Below are 22,692 nucleotides of genomic sequence, written 5' to 3' on the forward strand. Positions count from 1 at the left end.
CCGAGACAGTCAGTGCGTGGTCCCCAGTTTTAATGTTATTTCTGAAAACATAATGCCTCTGCAAAAGGAACTTATAAGAATTCAAATGTCATACGACACAAAACATGTTATTTTAATTAATATGCACTAATTAATAGTTAATTAATGCACATGAATAGCTTTGTGCATGCAATTGTGTATGAGTTTTAATTTTAATCGAGCTGCTACAAAATTGCCCTCTGGGATAAGTAAAGTCTTTATCTTATCACACTAAGCATTCTTTTACTTTAATTCGACTCAACACGTGATAGTCTAAAACTTCTGACCTTATCTACAGCTAGATCAACCTAAAACCCTGAAACTAATCTGTCGATACAATAATTATGTAGGACATTTGTTAAATTATGGTCATTATGTAAGACAGGTAACACGAACACAGGGTATAGACGAAGTACCTCATTGTCCACCAGGGTTATAGGTTACCTCAACTACTTAGGAGTAACTTCCCTTTCAATCAAAGGGACGTAACTTAGGAGCAGCATACATAAATGCTGGTTTTTACGCGAAGGCAAACTGTTTAGGCTACACGTTGCCATTTGTAAGGACGTAAAATGTTATATAAACTGAGGCATGACGACTAAATTAACAACGTTTTCATGGTAAGCACGGCCGACTGTCATTGGGTCACTGCTCCGCTTTCCTCCTCCCACCGAAAAAAGTACTATTTTGTTTTAAAGAAAAAAACATGTAAATGGTGACACCTACAATTTCCAACTTTTTTAAACTGCGATAACTTGCTTAGGCAACATTAGCGTTGTGCATTTTAAACTTATCTGACGTTTACACCCTCCTGCTGACCATTCCAGATGACATGGTATTTCATTACATGCAAGACTCATCATCATAATTCTGATTTATTTTGATTAGTTTTACAAAAACCAGATTTACAGCCTGATTTGTATGATTTACAATTTTCTACTTTAGTTTCCAAATAACTGTACTTTACCTGATCATGAAAAACAAAATCCACAAAACCAAACTAAAATTTATTTGTACTCTCACATGCACATTCCGTTTAACCTTAAGTCTGCTTTTCAAGCCGGCTAACTCTTTTTTAGAACACCATTTCCTATTCAGAGTATTAAGTCTTCCTACCTTGAAACAGTAATTAGAATAATTCTTTTTGAGTAACAGTCTCAAGGTCAACAGTCAAAAGGCATTGATAAACTTCAGACATATATAACAGAAATCATTTTCACAAATATTCATTCATCTCAAACATCTTTTCTTTCTCATTAAAAATTCTTATAAATTGCAAGCTGGAATTTGACATTTTAATTTTAAACAATGAAGTTTTACAGGGAATCATGTGGGCTTTTGTGTTTAGAACTGCTGTAAAAACAAGATCCCACTCAAGTCAACAGCATAAAATCATTCATCTAAAAGTCTAAATGTACAACTGGCAATCTGCACCTGCTGGGATATGAAAATAATGGATTACACATGATCAGCAAGCAGCAACTTACCTAAAAAACAATTTTATATTCCTTACATGGAACAATGTACATTCTTTAATAAACTAGTTGAGTTTAACATCATATGAGAAAAAGCCTGCATTCAAACTAAAATTAAAAGCGTCTTTAAGCATGCATTTTTCAGTTCTCCCTTAACTATCTTATAGCAAGGTAACCAAGAACAGAAAAAAGAAATCATCTGGCATTTTGTTGACTAAAGGATGTATAATTTTGAACTGTATGAAAAATGGCCACAAAATACAAGCAGCACTATATTTCAGAAACAGGTCTATTGTCAGCTGCACACTTACTTGTGTTTCATTTCTTTTCATACATCCATCCATTCATTACAATAGACTCTTACAGATGATTGACAGGCAAATATTGTTAGTTAAAAGCAATAGTCACCATAAAATGCATTATGTACAAAAATTTTAACAGTATTTCCTACCAGTTGCACAAGTCAATGTCTTCAACAAACCAAGGTTAATCAGTTACCAGACACCACTAAACTGATCCAGAAAACAACAGCTGGACTTTATTACTTTATTATTTGTACCATACAGAAAATAATCAAGTTTATGTCATAGTAATGTCCAAAAGCAAACACTTTCTTCACAGCCATTAAAATAACCACTGCTCTTTGCTGTATTATATTCCGTTTGCTATTTGTCTTGATTTTATACAGCAATTTTGCATGCATTACTTAAAATAACCTTTACTGAAAAACTATAAATGACATTAAAACAACAGAAAAAGCAATAAAAGATGTAAGGGATACAGATCATGGTGAATCTAGCCACTTTTTTAAATTTTGTTAAATATGGGTTGAAAAAAATCAGAAGAAATTTCTGCCATTCAAGCAGATTGCACATGTAGAGGAGTTATCTCCTCTTTTAAAAAAAAACTTCCTAAAAAATTACAGCAGGAACCAAAACCAAATACCTTTAGCTACGAAGCTTCTTGCTTGCTCTACTTTTTATGTAAGAATCTGAAACCATTTATTATACACAAAGCCATTGTCTGCAAAGGTCCTGAGTCAAATCAAATGCATAAACATGTGCACGCATGTATACACACATATATGTTCGCATGGATGCACTCACATCACCCAAGTCTCTCACAAATATACCTGCATATACAGAATGGGCCTTTTCCACATTTACAATTTCTTATTTCCCCTTTCAGCAATATCACCTAATTTATTATTTTTTAAAGTGGCAAAATTGTCCTTCAGCAGTCATAAGATGCTTAAGATCTATAGCTTTATTCTGCCCGCATCCTGTCTCCCAAGACGTGACGGTTATCAAAATCTTGACTGGCAACAAAAGCACAATGTTCAAATCATATGTACAATATCCCCAATACAAAGGGTGAATGCCAGTCTAAACACTGAAGGGTGGACATAGCACATGAGATTTTGAGGGTAAAAATTAACTTCAACGTTCTTTCAAGAAATATTAAAGTGCATAAACCACATAATAATATACAATGTAAACCACAAAATGCATGACAAAAACATTGGACAGTTTTCTGTACTATGTGTTTCATTCAGATTTCTGAAAAACTCATCCATAAATCTTTCTGTACATTTATTCTGTTAATTGTGAAGAAATTTTAAAATCCTACCACCATGTACACGTAAAGAAAGAAGTGTAAGCATGCTGACTTTACTGCAAATGCAAACATTTTCCAGTACTAGCTAAATAAAACCAGTGGATTATAAAGATATAATAGTTTTTAAAAAAAAAGTATTAACTAAAGTATTAAAGGGACACAAAACTATAAATTAAACATACAAATGATCTCTCCCCACCCAAAAAAAAAAAGCCGACAATATCACAACACCAACATATTTTTCCTTAAGAACATACAGTGAACATTATCCATCACTGTGTTTTAAACTTTTAAAAAGACTAACTCAAAGTTCATATTTTCTAAATGAGTTGTGAGTTTTCATCATTTTTACCATCAAGACAGATCACAAGACAATGATCATTTAAAATTTGAAGGCACACTGTACGGTTTCCAGAATTTAAAACAGGTTTGATTCTCTTATTTCAAATATTTCAGTAATAGTCAAAGAAGAATCAAACCAAAAATGCTGGTATTCATATTGATAAATCTTAATCTTCCGAAGTAAATAACTATTAACACCATCAACAGCTGAATGTTCTTCTAAATGGATGAAAAGCCATAAAGTCACCATTTAAATGGCCTGAGTCCAGCCAACCAAAAAAACCTAAATTTCAGTTTACGAATTTCGCACATTACCACATAAATGCCTAAACCTTCCAACATAATGCATTAAAAATTTTTAAATGAAAGTATTGCTTGTATTTGCAGTTCTGCCAAGTAAATGTGAGCAGAAAAAAAATTATTTTGTAATATGGAAAAAAACAAGGTAAAATTTTTATAACTTTTTTTTCTTAGCTCTTTTACATACAGAAGTGAAAGTGAGAGAAACAAAATCTTTCTGATTAGCTGCACAGGCATGACATACAAACACTTTAGGTAACATTTAATCAAAGCTTTACATATAAAGTGCTACATAGTGACTGGTGTGATATGGATAAACTCTACCCGTTTAATGCTTGTCATCTGTTCTGAGGCTAAGACCAAAAAAAAAAAAAGCAAAATGAAAAAAAAAAAACTGTTTTCCACAAATGTCTAGCTACAGATTGTTTCAATGCCAATGACAAAAACACAAAGGCAAATACAAAATCAAAACAGTCCACAGCTCTCTCAGTGACAAAATTTCAAAAATAGGAAAAAAGAGAGGGGAGGCAAAGTTTTCTTCCACTCCTTATTACCCTGCCTGCTACATGTGTAAAATATTCAAGGCAACAGTCATTACTAATGGTCGCAAGTTGCAACCAGATAAACTCAGCTAGAAGTGGCAAGATCACGCCGCCTATAGTATAACAGATACGGCATTTTAGGTGGATGATAGTTTAGAACGTCAATCTCCTGCACAGGCAAAATCCGGCTGTCATCCATATGAACCCATCCATTGATACCAGGATGAAAAACATCAGTAGTGTAGTGTCCTCCTGTGGCCTTCTTCCCATGGTGGAAAACAACTGAAACACAAACAAAGAAAAACACATCACAATGACCACAAATTATACATGTATATATATGCATAAAAAGGCAGGAATGCATAGACATGGAAGGCAACGTGTGTCAGAGATTGAGCTGTAATTGTAGGCCTATGCCTACGTGGAAGGACAAAAGTGTGTGAATCTCGTCTTTGTCTGAATGCATATTGATGATGTTAAAAGATGTGTGACAGAGAGAGAGAATCACAGGTGAAAATAAATGAAAAGGGACTGAAAGCTGGACATTTGATTGTGAGTGAGGGATATTTTCTGAAGTTTAAACAAAGTGTTTACATCATAATATTTTTGTGAATTCAAGAACCAATGCCAAGTCATTGTGCAAGTGTTTATTTGTAGAAGAACGACTTGCTGTCAATTAATTTAAGAGTGATGCATCAATACTTAGCTGTTACATCTGTGACCATTGTAATACTGTTAAAAAAATATTTTAATTGAGGATATTCTAAATTACAGTTACGCATTGGATTATCTGTGCTGGGAACAACTAGATAATTATTTATGTGTGGACATCATGGAAGAAGAATGAAGAAGCTGTTTGTGAATAGGGGATTGTGTGTACTGGAATATCAAATATATACCATAGTCAGAACTTTTTAAACATGTGTTTGTGTTTTGTTTAGTTAAGCAGATCTGTGTAGGTTATTTATTTTTTACTTATAAGAACACACATTGTCTGGCCACATAATATTTTTTTGTAAGGAAGAGAACGACAGTAGCACTTTGCAAAGTCGTTGACAATGAACAAATGTTCTCTCTCTCTCAGAACACAGACAAAAAACTTCCCTTTCAAAAATGTATTACATTAGACCAAAAAACTAAACTACTGCGCTTTTATCAAAAAAAAAAAAAAAAAAAAAAAAAATAGTGTTTAACCGTGCCAAGTTTTTATATTTAGCAGCAAGGAAAAGAAATGCTATTTTATGCTCAAGATATTTTTCATCTATTAAGTGTTATATATTTTCCCTTGTAATATGTTATATTTCAATTCTTTTAAATAGGCCCAAATGCCTGACAAGATAAACCACTGGTATTCCCAAAGGTAATTTAAGTATAATATATATACATAAAGATATATTTGACAGACATTTAAACACATATCAATAAAAGAACAAACCTGCAAACAGCTTGTAAACTCGCTGAGCTTGCTGAAGTTTTGACCTACCAGTAGCTGAAAGAAGATCTTAAAAAAAGAAAGAAAATATTTAGCTCACTATTAAAAACATTGTTTAAGCCTTTTTCTCTTCACCCACATACAATGTTCAGATTACAATCCTAAACAATATGTACACTTCAAGGCCATAAAGAGTAAACATAGTACCACATTTAACTCAGTGGTGGAGAAAAAAAATCAGTAGAGAGTTAAAAATCTACTTTCATTAACCCCAAATACTTTCAAAAAAAACCACTCTGTCAAGGTGTTAGCCCTGGGTTCAAAATGATTTGTTTGGTGATTATAGTTGATTATAACGTGTTAATCTTCTTGATTCCTATTTTGTTATTTAAAAGTAAGAAACACTCGCCCTTACTGCTTAAAGAAAGGGAACTATAAAAATGAAGCAACTCTAATTTTTTTATTGTGCTTTTTCTGGTTGGCACAGTCATGCACAAGTTAGTAATAAAATATTTTACATTTAAAACAAAACATGGTTAAAAATCCTCACACAAGAATGAACAAGTATCCCCACTTTAAGCCGGTCTTACGGATTAAACCCATCCTGTTTGAAAGAGCACGTAGTGTTCAGTTATTCCTCTGCATATAACCCTAATTTATAGGCTCTTTCCAACTGCCATGCTATAGGTGAACATTACACACGAATGTCCTGTCTTCATTACACTGAATAGTAGCAGGCTACAGTAGATTCATTAAAACTTAATTACCTTTAGTGATGTTCAGGTCAACATCAAACTTGATGTTTTTAATGAGTTTTTGGCAGCCTCCAGTTTGGTCATACACAAAACACTTGAGGTGAAGGATCAAGACTGGAGGAAGTTCTTCCAAAGTTATCCTCTTAACCACCTCCACCTAATGACCAGTAGTAAAATTATGTGCAACTTGGTTCTAATAATCACCAGACGACAGGGAAAAAATCTATCTAGACACATATATATAGAATCCTAATAAGGGGCCAAGAAGCTTATCAATTTCCTAATAATGTAAAATTTTATAGTAGCTTTCCCTATGTTAAAATAGACTTCAAAGTAATGTACAGTAAAAAAGAAAAACACATAAATATACATAGGGAATTATAAACAGAACACATTACTTACTAAAACATATCAATAAATATACAGAGAAACTATAATACAGCATTAAAAGGAGCATGATTTCCTAAGTCAGGTTGAGGTACAGAAATGTTACAGGGCTTCTGCTTACACAAAAATTGCGTACAGTACGCATTAAAAGTTCAGAGGACCCCTTCAATTTTCGTCAATGGGGTCCCCTTCAAATTTGGGCGAACAACAGGGACCCCTTAAAAATCTGAAAAAGGGGTCCCTGGGACCCCAAAGAATTTAGCCTTAGCAGAAGCCCTGATGTTAGTTTGAATACTTTAATAAAAGCACAAAAAGATAAATCAGTTAAGACCATTTTTACCTCTTCACCCGTCTTGCTGCAAGTAAAACCCTGAATAGACTCCTTGCTGACAAAATGCTCAAGTGCTTCTCTCACCGAGTTCACTTTCTCCCCCTAAGTGTAGTCAATTGAATATTGAAAAAGGAAAAATCTGTTAATTCACAGCTCACAGACAGTCGAATGATTTTGTTAAAAGAAATATTCTCCAGAGGTGCAAAACGAAAGATATTTTTATAAGATTTATAAAAATTAAAACTTTTATAGTTCATAACATTAACATGTATTTAAATATTAAAATGCACCTGTATGTCCAGCTGAAGGGTAAAGAAGGGCTGGAGAGTGGCTCGCTCTTTGGAAGATGCCTGCATGATGGCCGAACGAATAAGCCCAGAAAACATCTTCGCAATGGGTGTTTTGGCAATCATGGACTGCAATCAAAGATGAAATACAAACTTTCATAATTCTTAGGTGTATACACCACAAAAATGAGCATCTGAACTATACAAGAAAAACTTTAAAATGTAAACCTTTTACAAGCTCATGCTAAGCAATATGTCAAATTTTTACACTTATATGAAACCAATATGAAACACAAAAAATCAATAAACTCTTCCTTGTGCTTTGAGTTAAATTCTGTTTATTTGCCAGCTACGAGGAACAACAATAGGCTTTTAATATTACAATTACACCAATACAGAGTCAACACAATGAGTTAAAACCTATTTTAATCTTACCGTTTTTCGTGTGTGCGCACCACGATTTTTCGGACCGACTTCCTGCCACTCATCTTCATCCATAGAACCAACATCATCAGTGGTGTCAGCATTATTATCAGAAGGGTTTGAAGCGATTGGGTAGCCATTTGTTGGGCTAGCTCCATTCTCCCCTCCTGGAGAAATGATTTCTTTTCTTTTTAACTAATACTTGCTAAGATTGTCAGTCTAATTCTAATTTACAAGCTCAGAAGTCACTCTTTCCAGGATATATTTTTTAGTCATCAAATCCAACAAAAGGGATAAAGCCCCGTTGGGTCATGGGGTAATGCAATTAAAGACTTTTGTATTCGAAGCATATTTTAGAATGAAAGAATGATTAGTTATGAAAATTTAGAATTTAGTAAAAACCTAAGCCCAATCGCTTAAATAATCTTGAACATGAGTAAGCCTTCAGTGGTGCATGTAAGTAAAGCCACTCGGACAACACTCGAGCACAAACTTTAAGTATTTTTTTAAAATAAAGTTTCCAATAAAAATGTAATTCAATACCTGTGGCATGTCTGATAGCAGCCAACATTTCCTCGTGTAAACCATCAAGGACACAGCTAAGAAACTCTTCTGCATCTTCCTGAAGGCCATGCTAATAATGAAAATATAGCAGAATGAAGATAACTTCTGATTTGAAAAAAATTCAGCCAAGAACATTTTAACATGATAGTATAAAAATAGCTTAATTAAAATATAAAGCCATTTTTGACAATTACCTTTAAAACAATAAAGTCAAAGTCTCCAGAATAAAAAATTTTATTCAAGCCCAGAAAAATCTGTTAAATAAAAAAGTTATTATACATTGGTCCTATGTAAGACACCAGTAACAACACAGGTTCTCAGGGGAGTCTCTGGATGTCCTCCAAGAAACCTCTATTATACAATATAAAAAAAACTCGTTTGTGTTCTTTAGCGAGTCAGAATGTATGCAAGTTTTAGCATATCGTTACCATTGCACACATAAGTAAAAGGTAATAAATATAGCATCACCCTTCACTTTAGCAACTATTTAATTGGAAAATATGTTACTTACAATAACTGCTAACGACAGGTAAACTTACCTTAAATGAAGAAGGTACTTTGGTGTGTTGTAGCATTTTGTAAACATATTCTGGTTCAAATATAGGCCCAGGTACAAGCTCAACATGTTTTCCACGTCGTACATTACTTCGATCTGTCACAAGCCAAGAAAAAGCGAAAAAACTAAACTATTGCGTAATAAAGGACCAACAGTGCTAAGTGAAAAGAAATTTCATGCCTTTAAAAAAAACTGTAAAAGGCATAAGTAGTATAAATAACCGAGCAAGTACAATAACAGAAAGCACTGAAACATGACAAATGAATGTGCAAGTTTATAGGCGAGCACAAACACTGTCTTACCTTGCCGCTCTTGTTTGTGGAATTCGCTGGTGAACTGAACTCTGCACAGACAAGAAAACATATAAAAATATTAAAAGGCAAAGTTGCTTTAAGAAAAACTTGAAGTGTTTATGGTCAAGCAGCAGGCTGATGATTTCTATTAGTGAAGCTGCTTTAAAATAAAAACTTTTCTCGAAACTTTAATCTCACCCTGTTGCATCTTTTATTCTTTTAAGCCATGCAATGATGAAGTCTAGAAATCATATGAAAAATCTACTAATGTTCATTTTGAAAAAAGTGGTAGGATGTCAGAAATGTTTTTTTAATAAAAATGCAGCCAAACTATTCAGACCTATAACCTTATTATTTTGTTATTGTATGTCTATAAGGCCAACAGCTAGTTTGCCTATATTAGCATTAGTGTCACTCACAAGCTGTCCAGTATTGGTGTAGAACTTGCACTGCGTGAAAGGGGAAGTTCGGCCAAATTTTTGAACAAGTGGTAAAAAGGAGGGCATGCCACCAAAGCCTGCAAGGTCTGATTTATGTTAAGGCATAAGTTATAAGAACAAACAAAAAACTAAATCTCTCTCTTCTTCCTAATCACCCCCAGTGAAGCACAGAGCCATAAAAACTAAATATACTGCACTTTATTAGTTTTTGAACTAAACACAGTCTAGGTAAATAAATATCCAAAATGACAATGAGTTGGAAATATGCAGCTGTACATGAAGACAAACTTCTAATTTCTGCCAGTTTCAACTTAGGTATGTTTGCCTGTTGTTTATTATTAAACATTTGCTTACTGCTATAATTAAATAACATTTTCATTCAGAAAACATTAACTCTAAAAATGTTTTGATGCTTTGCCCTCTACAAGAACATACATCCCAACATAGAAAAGGCAGTGCTTTTTTTAATGTGTCATAACAATGCCATGACTTATCAAAAGGATACTGCATTAACATAACACCAATTGGCCTTATTCACCAGTCCTCGGGGTTGAAGGGCAACTGACGCATGAACTAAGCTCACCGTTGACAAATATTCTTTTGAAATGTGAACAAACAAATGTTAGTTAATAAACAAGGCAACCTTCATCCTTGCTCACAAGCTTAAAAGAAAATAAAAAATCTTCCTATGCTGAAGATGTTAAGCATGGCTATAAATCAACAGATACTATGATTGTCTTAGCAATGCACAAAAGTAATCACTAACTGGGAAACAATCTGACTCTTAGATTATCTGGATTTATTAAAGAAATATGTTTTAAAATGAAATTTTATTTCCCATGTTTGTCAAGCTTTAGCATATAACACATGCACACTTCAGAGATTATGAATAGTCAAGTAATTTTATTAAAGTAAAATTTTTCAAGTATTATAAGTTTATGGAATCAATTATTGTAGAAGTGCTGTTATCTAAGAGGTCGTATGCTCCTGCACTGCAATTGGTCTTTAAACTTCAAATACTACACTTGTGCAAATAAATGCATATGTGAGCAGTTTCACAAACCTCCAAGCTTTGTTGCCACAGAGTCATTGTCAACAGACACCACCTCTGAAGAAGCTGACATTGTAACAGGTGGTGTAGGTACTGACTGACTGACAACAGGAACAGATTTTTCTGTATCATCTTTATAGACTACAACTGACGGTGAGCTGGAAGAGGTACCTTTGAAGAGATTGGCCCATGACATCTTGGGTGGTGCAGCAGCAGTTGTGTTGACAGTTTGGCTTAAAAATAATTGTAGTTTTAATAAATGTTACTATTTTTGTAGATAGTGGTAAAAGAAAGGATAGTATTTTTGACAAAAATGAACCAACTCCCAGTTGCCATCACCATGAATTTTTATAACAATAATAAGGGTTATATGTGCACCTCCCCTAACAAGGAAGCAAACAAAATTAGTTTGAATGCACACTCATATACATCACATCTAAACACCTGTCTAACCAACCACCCCACGCACACACATATATATATAACCAACAGTAATGGGTTAGCATAAACGCAAGATAGGTTTTAAAATATTTTTCAAGAGCTTCTGCATTATGAATGTTGAAAGAAGAAAGGTAAATTGTTCCAGGCCTTTAGGGCCTTGATAAGACCCCAACCTATAAGCTTTCATCAACAAGGACCTTCTGTTCTTAAAAAACAACCTACCTCTTACGTTCAGAAGTTTCTTCAGCAGAATCAGTAGCAGGGGCTGTCCCCGTCTGGTTTAGGGTACTCACACCATTTATAAGTGAAGCAGGTTTGCCCTGACCACTGTTAAGGACTGGAAACCCAGCTTCTGTAGCAGGCAATGAAGGCAAGGACTTTGCCAAGGCAGCTTCTGATGGACCACCAGCATGACTTTGTTCTGTCATGTTATTCAGCTTGTGTGTAGAGGACAGAGGTCCACGCTGTGAAGTGATCCCTTGAATGTCTTTTTTGACAACACTTTTATTGGGAATCTCATCCAGTGAGTTCCCTTTTAGTATGATCTGCTGAAGAATCTGCAGCATTATCACTCTGCACAATCCCATCTTCTGACATTACACTTTCTTGTCCATCTTTTGGCAGAGCTTCTAAAGGTTTTTCACTGATATTCACTACATTACTGCCCACAAATGGGCGTCCCCAGGAATTGTTCCCCAGCCCACTATCAAATGGCTGCACCTGTGGGTCACTGCTGTTTTCCAGTGTTGCGGCAACAGCAGAGTTTGACAAGGCATCGTTAGGCATACTTGTTGCTGCTGACAATAACTGTCTTGTATGTTGTTTGACAGGAATGCTGTTCAACAAGTTGTCTCCAGCAGCAAGGTCTGGTATGGTGGCAGAAGGGCAGTGGCTGCTGGCTGCACCAAAATCACCAAGTATAATGTCAGGAACAGCATTCACACCTGATGCTGGCATGTGAAGAACATCCACTGGCATATTTCTGCAGAGGGATTGCTCTTGTAAATGCAGAGCATTTGGCACTGGATGATGACTAAAGACAGTACTGTTTGCTACATGAGGAAAAAGTCCCTGCACCTCCTGAAAATCATTTGCCACAAGAGGTTCTCCAACGTTTGAGGGATCAAACACATCTGCTACACCAGGTGGTGGAACAGAATCTGACTCTACCATAAAAAGTTGTCCTCCACTGGGATGCCCATCAGAAGGAAAACCCTGGATTGGGTGTGAGGCACCTGTGACATGGGTAGTGGAAAGTTTTGCATAACTGGGGGTCACAAATGCAACAGGTGGGGGAAGGTGCTGTGGAGGCATCTGTTGGTGAGGATGAAGGGCAGGCATAGACTGACAACTATCATCACGCATAATGTAATCACGACCTGGAACAAACTCCTGCACATGGGGATTCATTCGTGACATGTTGGGTGGTGGATGGTTCTGAAAGAAGTTGAGGTCTGCTGGATCACCATGGAACGTAGCAGGATGTGGCAAGAAAGGTGGGAGACCATGGACAGGAATCCCAGGCAAAGCCGGGATGCCGGCAGGAACAGAAACCATGCAGACATTTGTAACGCCAGACACCCCCAGAGCGTTTGTCACAACAACTGGATGCATCCCAAGTGGAACCAAGGTCTGCATTGGAGGCGGAATGGTAAGATTGTGTTCTGAAACAAACAATGTCATAAAAGCACTCTCAATGCAAACTGCCTCACAGAAGCAATATCAACAAATTTGAATGATCCGACACAAATGCCTCTAAAGTCAAGAGTGGCTGGTGGGTGGGAGCTGAATACTCTAATTGCATGTAATGAGGTTATTTCAAGGTCTTAGTTCACTTAATGAATTAATGTCTGCCTGTGACCAACTCTGTTAGCTGTGTGCTGGCAGAGAAAACACTTGTGGGCTGCTACCATCAACACCTTTCTTCCAGAGTGAGGAGCACTAGACAGATTGGTGAAGTGTCGTTTTTACTCATTTCAACCAAAGATGCACTAATCCAGCATATTTACTGATCAGAAGAACTATAAGACAAATTTAATAATTATATGGGATTTATTAGCAAGCTTAAAACAACAATAATTTCAGTTTGTTAGGCACAATATATTTTATATTGAAATAATATGGGGCTGGCTCATCTAATACCAAGAAAATTCTCCCCTCTTTTCTGCACATGTGTGTTGACAGAGTTATAAGGTTGTTTGTCAAAACTGTAACGAAAAGTATTTTTTATTTACTGCTTTATGTATATGGGATCTGAAACAGCACATCAGTGAAATTTAAATGCATAACATCACTGCGATTTTCTGTTTCTCCAACGATTTGTTCCCCTACCAGAACAATATTCTGACAGCTTATGGATATTTATTATCAATACATTTATTAATGTATATCTTGTTCCCTCTGCCTGCTGTTATTTCAGAATCAATGTCTGACATTGCAGCACATATCGTTTTCATTACCAGTCCCCAAGTATAGCAAAGAAGTTCAAGTGGACTGTTGAGTTCTCTTTTTGTATTGCGTACAACATAAACATAATTTTCATCTCTTGAGTTTTCAGGCATTTACCATCTGGAAAGCAGATATTAACTTTTCTCCTGCCTTTTTTTAATTTTATTTTTAATTTAAAATGCTGCAGAGATTTATAACACAATAGTGATCTTTTTCACCCTTTCTCTTTACGCTTAAGTGTCTTGGTAAAAGCAGCTGAATGGCTGACCACAACCCCCACCATCAGCTGTACTGTACATGCAATGAATAATTGACAAAATAGTCTCATTAAATTTGGATAAAGGCATAGACATGGAAACAAATGTATAGTTGAAGTCTCATAATTAATTATTAAATTGTTTACTGTACATACCTGCCATATAAATGTTATGTCCAGTATTAGAGACGACATCTCCAAACTGAAGCAAATAAAAAAAAGCCAAGGAAAAATATTAAAATAAAGTTCTTTCAGAAAGTAAACCAAATGAATTTGCGTAGAACCTTTTAAGACATCAGCTTACTCTAGGTAGATTAAGTCTTAATATTCAGACACACAGAACACTATAATATTGAGTTTTCTTTAAAGACAAATCTGAGATATGACAAATTTCCAAAAAACAGCTGCTAAACTACTGTGAAGCTGTGATTTCTTAATATCTTGGCTGTGATGCCTTCCATAGCTGTAAATGTTCTGCTTACCTGTTGTGGAGCTTCAGAATGAGGTGACTGGTTAACATTTTCAACATCACTACAAGAAGCATCAGCTGTCAAGACTGAAGGACCCATGCTTGGTTCACCCTCTGCTTCAGATGCCCATATCTTACAGTTGCTCTGTATTTACCAGAAAAACCATAAAGTGAGACTTTAAATAAGTCCAACGAAATGAACTAAAAATCAATTGTTTATATCCAACAGGAACAGGAATTAAAAATTTACAACTTCATTTTATAATTAAATTTAATTAAATCTAAACAATTGGTGCTCTGTAAGATTTTTGTCAATATTTCAGTAAACCCACCTCTGGTTCTTTGTCAAGCTCAGGTGGCGGATGGGCAGGCAGAGTTTCCCCTCTGGCCATAGGTGACGCTTGCAGCTCAGGTTCCGGAACCCCTAATATATTGCAGATACGCTGAATTTCAGCAGCATCCAAGTCACCAACGTCCAGGAAAAAAACCTGGGAAACCACACACTGCAGGCACAAAGCAGTGTTTTCTTTTAATATAGCAAACATTAATCCATTGATCTTAAAGACAAATCCAAACAAAAATTTTAGTCATGAGAAATAAAAGAGCTCTTCATATCCATCATTTAACAAAACTTTCTTGTAAATCCAAATGAAATAAGGCATATCCAGTTTTACTTGGACACAAGATTCATACACAATGTAAGATCATTGCAATGTCTAGTCATGTAGACAGTGGATTCTGATGATCACACATACAATGCAGACATGAATAATAATAACTGCTAAATTTTCAAAACGACATTTCCCTGTGTGGGTGTAAGTCAATGTGTTGCACATGAAAAATATTAATAATATGCCTTCTCCAGTAAAAACTATACTGACATACCAGCAACAAAATGTTAATATCTTGCAAAAGTATTTTATCCACCTTTTCAGACATACACTGCTCTTATGATGATTGCAGTGGTTATGCAGTGCACAAGTAAATGTGTGCATGGACATTTGCAACCCAGAAGAAAAGTATCACTTCCTAAGTAAAGAAGGTTTATCATCTTTACTATGAATGCAAGATTGGCAACCAAGACAAGCCTTGGGGCTTGCATATACGCTGTGCAACACAGATGTCAGTGGTTAAATGCCAAAAGACCATCAATGCCGTTTGCAGTCTCCATGGTGTGGAGAGAGCCAAGCAACCACACAAATAACTATTACTTCTGCTTGGTTCCTCCTCTTTATGGTGGGATAACAAAGCAAAATTAGTTGAGAATAGTCTACCCCAACCTTACATCTGGTGAGGGACTTCCTATTCCAGAACCTCCAGCAAAATACTCTTTTGACTCAACTGATGGAGCTGACCTGTTCTCCTGTTCAGTCAGCACGCAATGATCCCAATTTTCACTGGGTCATTATCAACCCAACAAGGAATAACACAGAAAGAAGTAAATGACCTGGTTCATGATTTAGACTTATCCAAGAACAAGGCAGAATTTCTAGGATCAAGACTCCAACAATGGGATCTTCTAGAAGACGCACAATAAGTTCACATCGAAAGTGCCACCAGCAGCTGGAACCTTTCTTCAAAAGAGAATGATGTATTAATGTTCAGATGCTGAGGGACTCATGAATGCCTTAGAAATCACTCATGACCCACAAGAATGGAGAGCATTTGTAGACCCTTCAAAACTGAGTCTTAACCAATTAATGCCCAAATTGTTCCTACACAAACTCATTCAGTTATACTGTACAAAACGAAAACACCTACATGAACACCATATTGAAGAAATTTTTTTATACTGGTTACACACACAAGATGGCACTCTATTCCCATATGAGAACAATCAGGGTTCCCAGGGATCAGGGATGGTGCCAAGTAAGGACCATAAAATGATCTTGTAAAGACCTTTTAAGCATTTGTAAGGACCTAAGTGACAGTCATCAATGCTTAAGTTTTTCTCATGCACCATCAGAAAGAGGTATTATTTATGAATCTTTGGCCTTCTCTATATTCTGAAATACATGTAGAACTATTCTAGTAATAAATAATCAAAGATGACTGTTTCTTAGCTACAGCCAGTAGTCTATCAACCTTGAAGCCAAGTTCTATCATGCTCAGATTGACATGGTTAGAACTCTTTCATATATCAACCTGCACAAGTTTAAGGGCAGTTTCACATTTATTAAGTATATCTGACGTGACAAATTATGAAAGCAATCCGTAACACAAACGCGTGTATCTTCCAGAAATACTTTCATGCGCTTCTTTTGTCTATCAGTAAGCATGTGCTTCTTCAAAACACTTTCACCCATTGATGAAAGATTCAAGGATATTTTGCAGGCCACGCACCTTCACAATGTTTATCTTTAGAGTCTTTTACCAACCAGTCTTTATATATTTTTCTTCCTTTAGCCAGTTCTCCTGAAAACACTTCCCCGGCATTTTTTGAATCGTCAACAAGACAAATAAATGTGGTCATCTGACAAGACTAAAATCTCGCAAAAAGTAAGTAAAGTTCTTGTCCCGAATGAGATTTGACAGATGTGTGATTAAACTAGCGGTGAGGCAAAGAATCGTCTGTATTTTGCGCCAAAGTCGACTCCGAAAATAAATTTGTGGATTTATAATACATTTACTGGTGGAATCACCTGCTAGCACAGCCGAAACTTGACACACAACTCGATCTTTGCTGCACATAAAGGCTAGGTGGACTTGATGGCCTCTAAGTGCCCTCGCAGCACGACGTAATTTCGGCCCCTGCGTGACTTCTTTGCTTATCTTTTGACACCATCCTCTTGCAAGTCCCACAAACTAAGACAAAGACGTATGGACAGAGGTCTTTCGCCCACCAAGCCCCATCAATTTGGAACTGATTACCAATCAGCCTTTGACATTCTGATTCTTTTACCACCTTAAGTCCAAAGATGCATCTTTTCAGAATGATGACTTCACTATGACCTGAGTGTACATGTCTCTAATTTACTTGTGTACATGCGAGTGCATGCTGCAGAAGTGCATGAGTCTGCTATATGTGAATACGGGTGTGTGGTTGCTGATGACTTAGTGTTATATCAAAAATGCCTCCAAGTTAATCTCTTACTCCAAAATTTCAATATAATGGGAGGGAAACACAGAATTATGAATCTTGATACTAACTGGATGTAAAAGTCTTGCAAAGCCAGGGAATAAGAAATTTTAATATAACTTTCTCAAAAGAAGTTCTCTCAGTTCAGATTCTGAAAATCATGTTCTCTAAATATAGGTAAAGTAAATCAAAAACAATGAATTAATGATGTTGATTATTGAAGTACACCGATGATTCAATTCTAACTTAGCTGTGTGTAATGTAATAAAGTAGATAAATTATGTGCAATCTTGACTTTTGTGGAAAACAAATCCCTTCATATCAAAGTGAAACAACAAAATAAGTAAACAATTAATGACATCGTCAAGACGTTTGATTGTTCCAAGCACAGATTGTTCTCACAACTGCGTCTTGCGAAGGTGCCACGTGATTGTAATTCCAAAGACATCGCGCCCAGACGTTTCAAATTGCCCACAAATGTCTAATGAATACAATAAGAACATACTCTATTCTTATACAACACAAACATGCAAGGAACAGATGCAAAAACTGTGATCTCACAAGTTCCATACGGAAAGAATTCGCAGTTTTGTTATATAATACAACCTGATTTGCTACAGAAAAAGCATGCCGATTAATAACAACTGTTCCTTCAATATCAGCTCGTTACTGCCATTAAAATAAGCAGAAAGCAGCTAAGTTTAATTCGTCGCGACTCTGGTTTACTCACCTTTGTCTGTACATCCATATTTGCTGCCCTAAACTGAGAACATGGTCCTAAAATTCTATCATTTTATTCTCTGGCGACAACATTCCGCCATCTTCTTTCGTATATATCGCACATGGGCAAATGAACAGGGGCAAGCACTCTAGTTCCTCAAACCCTTGTTTGTAAAGATCACAAATCAGTGGAAGAGAAATAATTTTTTTTTTGCCGCCGTTGTTATCAGTAATTTTACTTTTTTTTAAATCTGAATAAAAATATAATCTAGTAACTTTTGCTATAGAACTATATTACTCATACTTAAATTAATGGTTAACAGATCGCGACGATTTGTGAACCGTCCTCTGCGATTTTAAATTTTGCATTACCCGCCTCTGTTTTTTCGTTGCTAGCTTTCTATTATTAAATTTTATCCCACTGTTTTGTGGACTGGAGGTGGCATAATTTATTGTATTAGCCTGTACCAGTTGTATTTGTTCAAGTACAAACATGCTCATCGCGCATAACGTTTTCGGGCACACTCATTTTAAGCACAGATGTACATATGCTGCACACAATCACACGCACGACTATCCAAATTATTGTCTAGCAGTAAATTATTTCTTTTCCCAGAAAAATATTACAGAAAATGGACGAGGATAGTACTTCACCTATATCAAGCACATACGGTTAAAAAAATAAGCACCGGATTGGTCAACAATTGATAAATCATGCTATCCATCTTTTTAACATTTATTGGCTGTATGCGAGTAGAAAAATAATCGTGTACAATAATGGAGATGTCCGTAACATTGAAATTATACTGATAAGCAATAAAAACACGTAACCAAAGGAAAATTACAGTTGTTATAACTGCCTCCTCGATATACTAAATAGATCTAAAAATGAGGGGGGGGGTGATACTTGGATCTATTTTGACGATAATTCTATCTTTTCGGTAATTGCTTGCTCGCCAGGATTGTTACATATAGTTTGTTCGGTTTCCTGATCGCAAAAATTAGTAATGTTTTGTGGCTTCCCACGGTTCTAACACGCCACATTAAACTGCCTGGACGATGTGAAATTTTCTCAGCGGATGTCTATATTAATTTTTACGAAGAATCATGCAATAGCTCCAGCCACAGCTCTCTCTCTCTCTCTCCCTCCTCCTCCCTCTCTGTTCAGTTTTCTTTTTATCGACTCGAGATAATAGAAGGCCAATCAGTATTTCTGGATCAGAATGAACCCAAGTGGAACCTGACCAATGTAGGACCGTGCAGGACCAACGGTCGCGAACAAACGTTGACCTTTCGAGAGCTGAACGAGAGTCAGAAAAGGCGTCTGCTGAGCCAGAGGAGTGCCTATCGTTGTGCCGCTGAGATTAAGACGAGACTCCTCGTATGCCCGGGGCTGTCCATAGACGACGAGGTAGAGACCTAGAACGGGGGCTTCAAAGACCTCGACGTAGGTGAAGGCTGCTGCAGTAACGGCGGTAGAAGGTGCCTGCAGGGAGAAGTCTACGATGGGGCACTCTGGTTTGAGTGAACCAGGGCTGCAGTCCAGGCTTGTATTGATACCCATGATGATGCTCTCTGTAACCGGCGTAATGACAACCAGAGAATAGCTCTTTAGAGGGAAGGTGGTGGAACTGTTCGCAGGCTGACTGATAGCGGGCTGGTAGAGATGGGTGCTAGTAACTGTTGAGGGAGGTGCATCCGCTGCCTCTAAAGCGCTTAGTTCCGAGACATCTTCATTCGCGAGGTCATCTTGGCCAAAAGATTGCGAGCGTTCAGCAGCTAGGGAAACGTTACGTAAGCGAGAAGAATTGGTTTGTAGGTCAAAATCTTCAAGCGGACAGACTTCTCTGTTGGTTGCTTGAGCAGCGTTCGAGGCATTAAGCATTATATTGTTTAAGTTGCTTTTCTTCTCCTCGTTGTCCTCCAGCGTTGGCCCAGCTACTGAAGAATTCCAGTCATCGCCGTTGAAGGACTTGGCCTTCCTCCCTGAGAAAATCTCTGCTGCATAAGAATTGTTCTCTGTTCCATGGGTAGTATCGGCTTTTGTTGTAGATTCTTCCTCTCGAAAATACTTCTGAATGATACTGTGATTTTGGAAATCACTAGCTGATGAAGTATTGGTTTCAACTAAGCAGATGTTACCGTCAATGGCAGGAGTTGTATTCACTGTTATCGGGAGATCTGGCTGCTTCATTTCAGGCTGAACTGAGACAGGAGAGAAGAGATGTTGCCACTGCTGCTGACTGTAGGATGCACTGTCTGAAATTTCAGAACGAAGATAAAAGAAAACAGTACTTTACCAATTCATCACTTTAGTGTAAATAGTGTTGTTATATAAATATTGTGTAGCTACATTTTCAGATACATGGACTTTGTAAAGACTGACCTCTTTAAATGTAATTTGTATCCCAAGCCTACCAAGTATCTATGAAGACACTCTCTATATTCTTCCTTTGCGTGTTTGCTCTCAGGCTGGCTGCAGGCTTCTATCACAACACACGCACGCACTCAGAGAGAGGCACACGCACACGTATAAATCGTCAATGGAAAGGACGGATTTAAACAGAACGATAATTTCTCGATAATTTTACCTTCTGGAAATAGATGTTTCTCTCTGATGACATCCGCCAAGCTCCCGTTCATTGGACCTGTTCAAGTATCCCATTCTTTTATCAGAGTATGACAATAATTTTGCAAGCTCTCACCCTCTGTGTGTGTGTGTGTGTGTGTGTTAGTGTTTGTGCAGAGATAATGCTGTTTTTTTATGGTATATAAAGGACAAAAAAAAGTTCTCGTGTCCATGACGACCGTTCTGGTTAAAAAGAATGATCTTCATCGGTTTATATTTGCAAGCAATCTTTTTTGTGGGGAGGGGGGATTTAAATTATGTCGAATAATTCCAATTATCTTCCAAGCTACAATTATACCTCACTTATTAATACGTAGTAATAAAGCACAAACATTAAGCCTCCGTTTTTGTTTATTTTCGATATTAAAATTGTGGTTTAAGTTGCTTAAGTCGCTGACTTTTGCGATCCGATGATTCTAGGTACTTCTGTTAGTCTGGCAAACGTTTGGGTGCCAAGGAAATGCCATCAGATCTACTCTGGCTGCAGTGATTAAAATGGCGAGTACAAGTCGAAAGGTGCGTGATTGCTGAATTTTAAATATGGCAATAAGCAACTCAATCACCATGTCAAATTGGCATGCGTCAGACAGCATCGCTGGCAGCCACTAAAAGGCAGATTAGCAGACCGGCCTTCCCAACTCACCTTCTTCTGGCCTGCACTGGGGTCCGACAGCCCCTCCGACAGGAATCACACCTACAGTCACCACCAGCATCAGGCACAGGGTCAGACTGCAATATGCCCGCATGGCGCCGGACCGGCTTGCTGGTGTCCAAACGCCGGACCGACAAGCCTGTGGCACCGTCCTTGGCTCCCCCACTGCACCTAGATGACCTTTGTTTTCACACTCGCGCAGGTAGTGCCGGACTTTGACAGGAAACGATTTTCTACGTTGCTATGGAGACCATTTTTGTTATTTCTAAATGCGGACAGACGCCCGGCCGTTCGGGACTGATTTTTGAAAGTGCTGCTGGGTCTGCATGATTGTATTTAAAATCATGCAGAGCTGATCATGTCCAAGAGCTTCCTTGATGCTAAATGGTAGATGGGGGCTGAAACTACAGGATGAAGTAAAAAAAGAAAAAGATTAAAAAGATAGATGAAGAAGAGGTTTGAATGAAATCTTTGTAGTGTTGTTTATATTGCGAACAAATAAACGATGAATGTGCTTACTTTTTTTTATACCACCAAAGTAAAAAAAAAATAGACCAAACAAATAATAGAAGTACAATAAAAGACAATCAAGAAGAAATAAGACATATGGGAAGCTGATGTGCAAGCCAATATATATATTTTTTCATCTGGAGCAACTGTTTTAGTTTCCATGGATGATTTCATTCTTTTGCATCTTTACAAATAATACCGTAGAATAATGCCACTGCAATAAATTTATGCTTTGAAAGGCAAATTAAAGCGCACTTAATCTATTTCTTGAGACACAACCTACCTGGAAAAGAAAAAAAAGTTGAAGAAGAAATAAATTAGAAAAAGCGACGTTGGCAGTAGAGGAGACACGTTGATTAGTCATCAAACACGTAATAGCATTTTGACGCATGCAAATGACAACATAGAAATTTAAATAAGAGCTAGCTCGTGATTGGTTACAGGGTTTCAATACCCAGTCCTGCAAGAGTTCATCAACGTGGTCCAATCATGCCTTCCGACACTGCTGCCAAAATTTTATTCATTAAATATGTTTCGTCTGTTCTGGAATATTCTAGATATGCTATTTATTATTGTGAGTCTATTTGTCATAAACTAACCGTGTATGCTTAGAACGGCAATGAATATGATTTCTAAAACTGTAATTAAAACTGTATCTGCCCCAATGTATGATAA

General features: G+C 36.8%; 2 protein-coding genes across 2 annotated transcripts; both read right to left on the reverse strand.

Moving 5' to 3' along the window:
- Positions 1-880: 880 nt before the first annotated feature.
- On the reverse strand, positions 881-11,711 carry LOC112576535 (ubiquitin carboxyl-terminal hydrolase 10-like). Its single transcript, XM_025259073.1, has 13 exons — positions 11,477-11,711; positions 10,826-11,046; positions 10,268-10,359; positions 9,742-9,848; positions 9,332-9,372; positions 9,013-9,125; positions 8,453-8,543; positions 7,922-8,076; positions 7,490-7,615; positions 7,209-7,301; positions 6,494-6,638; positions 5,730-5,795; positions 881-4,576 (listed from the first exon to the last, which is right to left on the reverse strand). The coding sequence occupies exons 1-13, from the start codon at positions 11,680-11,682 to the stop codon at positions 4,380-4,382; spliced, it is 1,653 nt and encodes a 550-aa protein (XP_025114858.1). The 5' UTR covers positions 11,683-11,711; the 3' UTR covers positions 881-4,379.
- Positions 11,712-11,738: 27 nt separating this feature from the next.
- LOC112576534 lies at positions 11,739-22,413 on the reverse strand. The gene is made up of 8 exons (XM_025259072.1): positions 22,301-22,413; positions 21,499-21,911; positions 20,818-20,874; positions 18,237-20,485; positions 14,760-14,930; positions 14,441-14,572; positions 14,115-14,160; positions 11,739-12,918 (listed from the first exon to the last, which is right to left on the reverse strand). Exons 4-8 carry the CDS (start codon positions 18,252-18,254, stop codon positions 11,771-11,773), a joined length of 1,515 nt encoding a protein of 504 aa, XP_025114857.1. The 5' UTR covers positions 18,255-20,485; positions 20,818-20,874; positions 21,499-21,911; positions 22,301-22,413; the 3' UTR covers positions 11,739-11,770.
- Positions 22,414-22,692: the final 279 nt, after the last annotated feature.

The sequence above is a fragment of the Pomacea canaliculata genome, linkage group LG12 (genome assembly GCF_003073045.1).
Source record: "Pomacea canaliculata isolate SZHN2017 linkage group LG12, ASM307304v1, whole genome shotgun sequence".
NCBI lineage: Eukaryota > Metazoa > Mollusca > Gastropoda > Architaenioglossa > Ampullariidae > Pomacea > Pomacea canaliculata.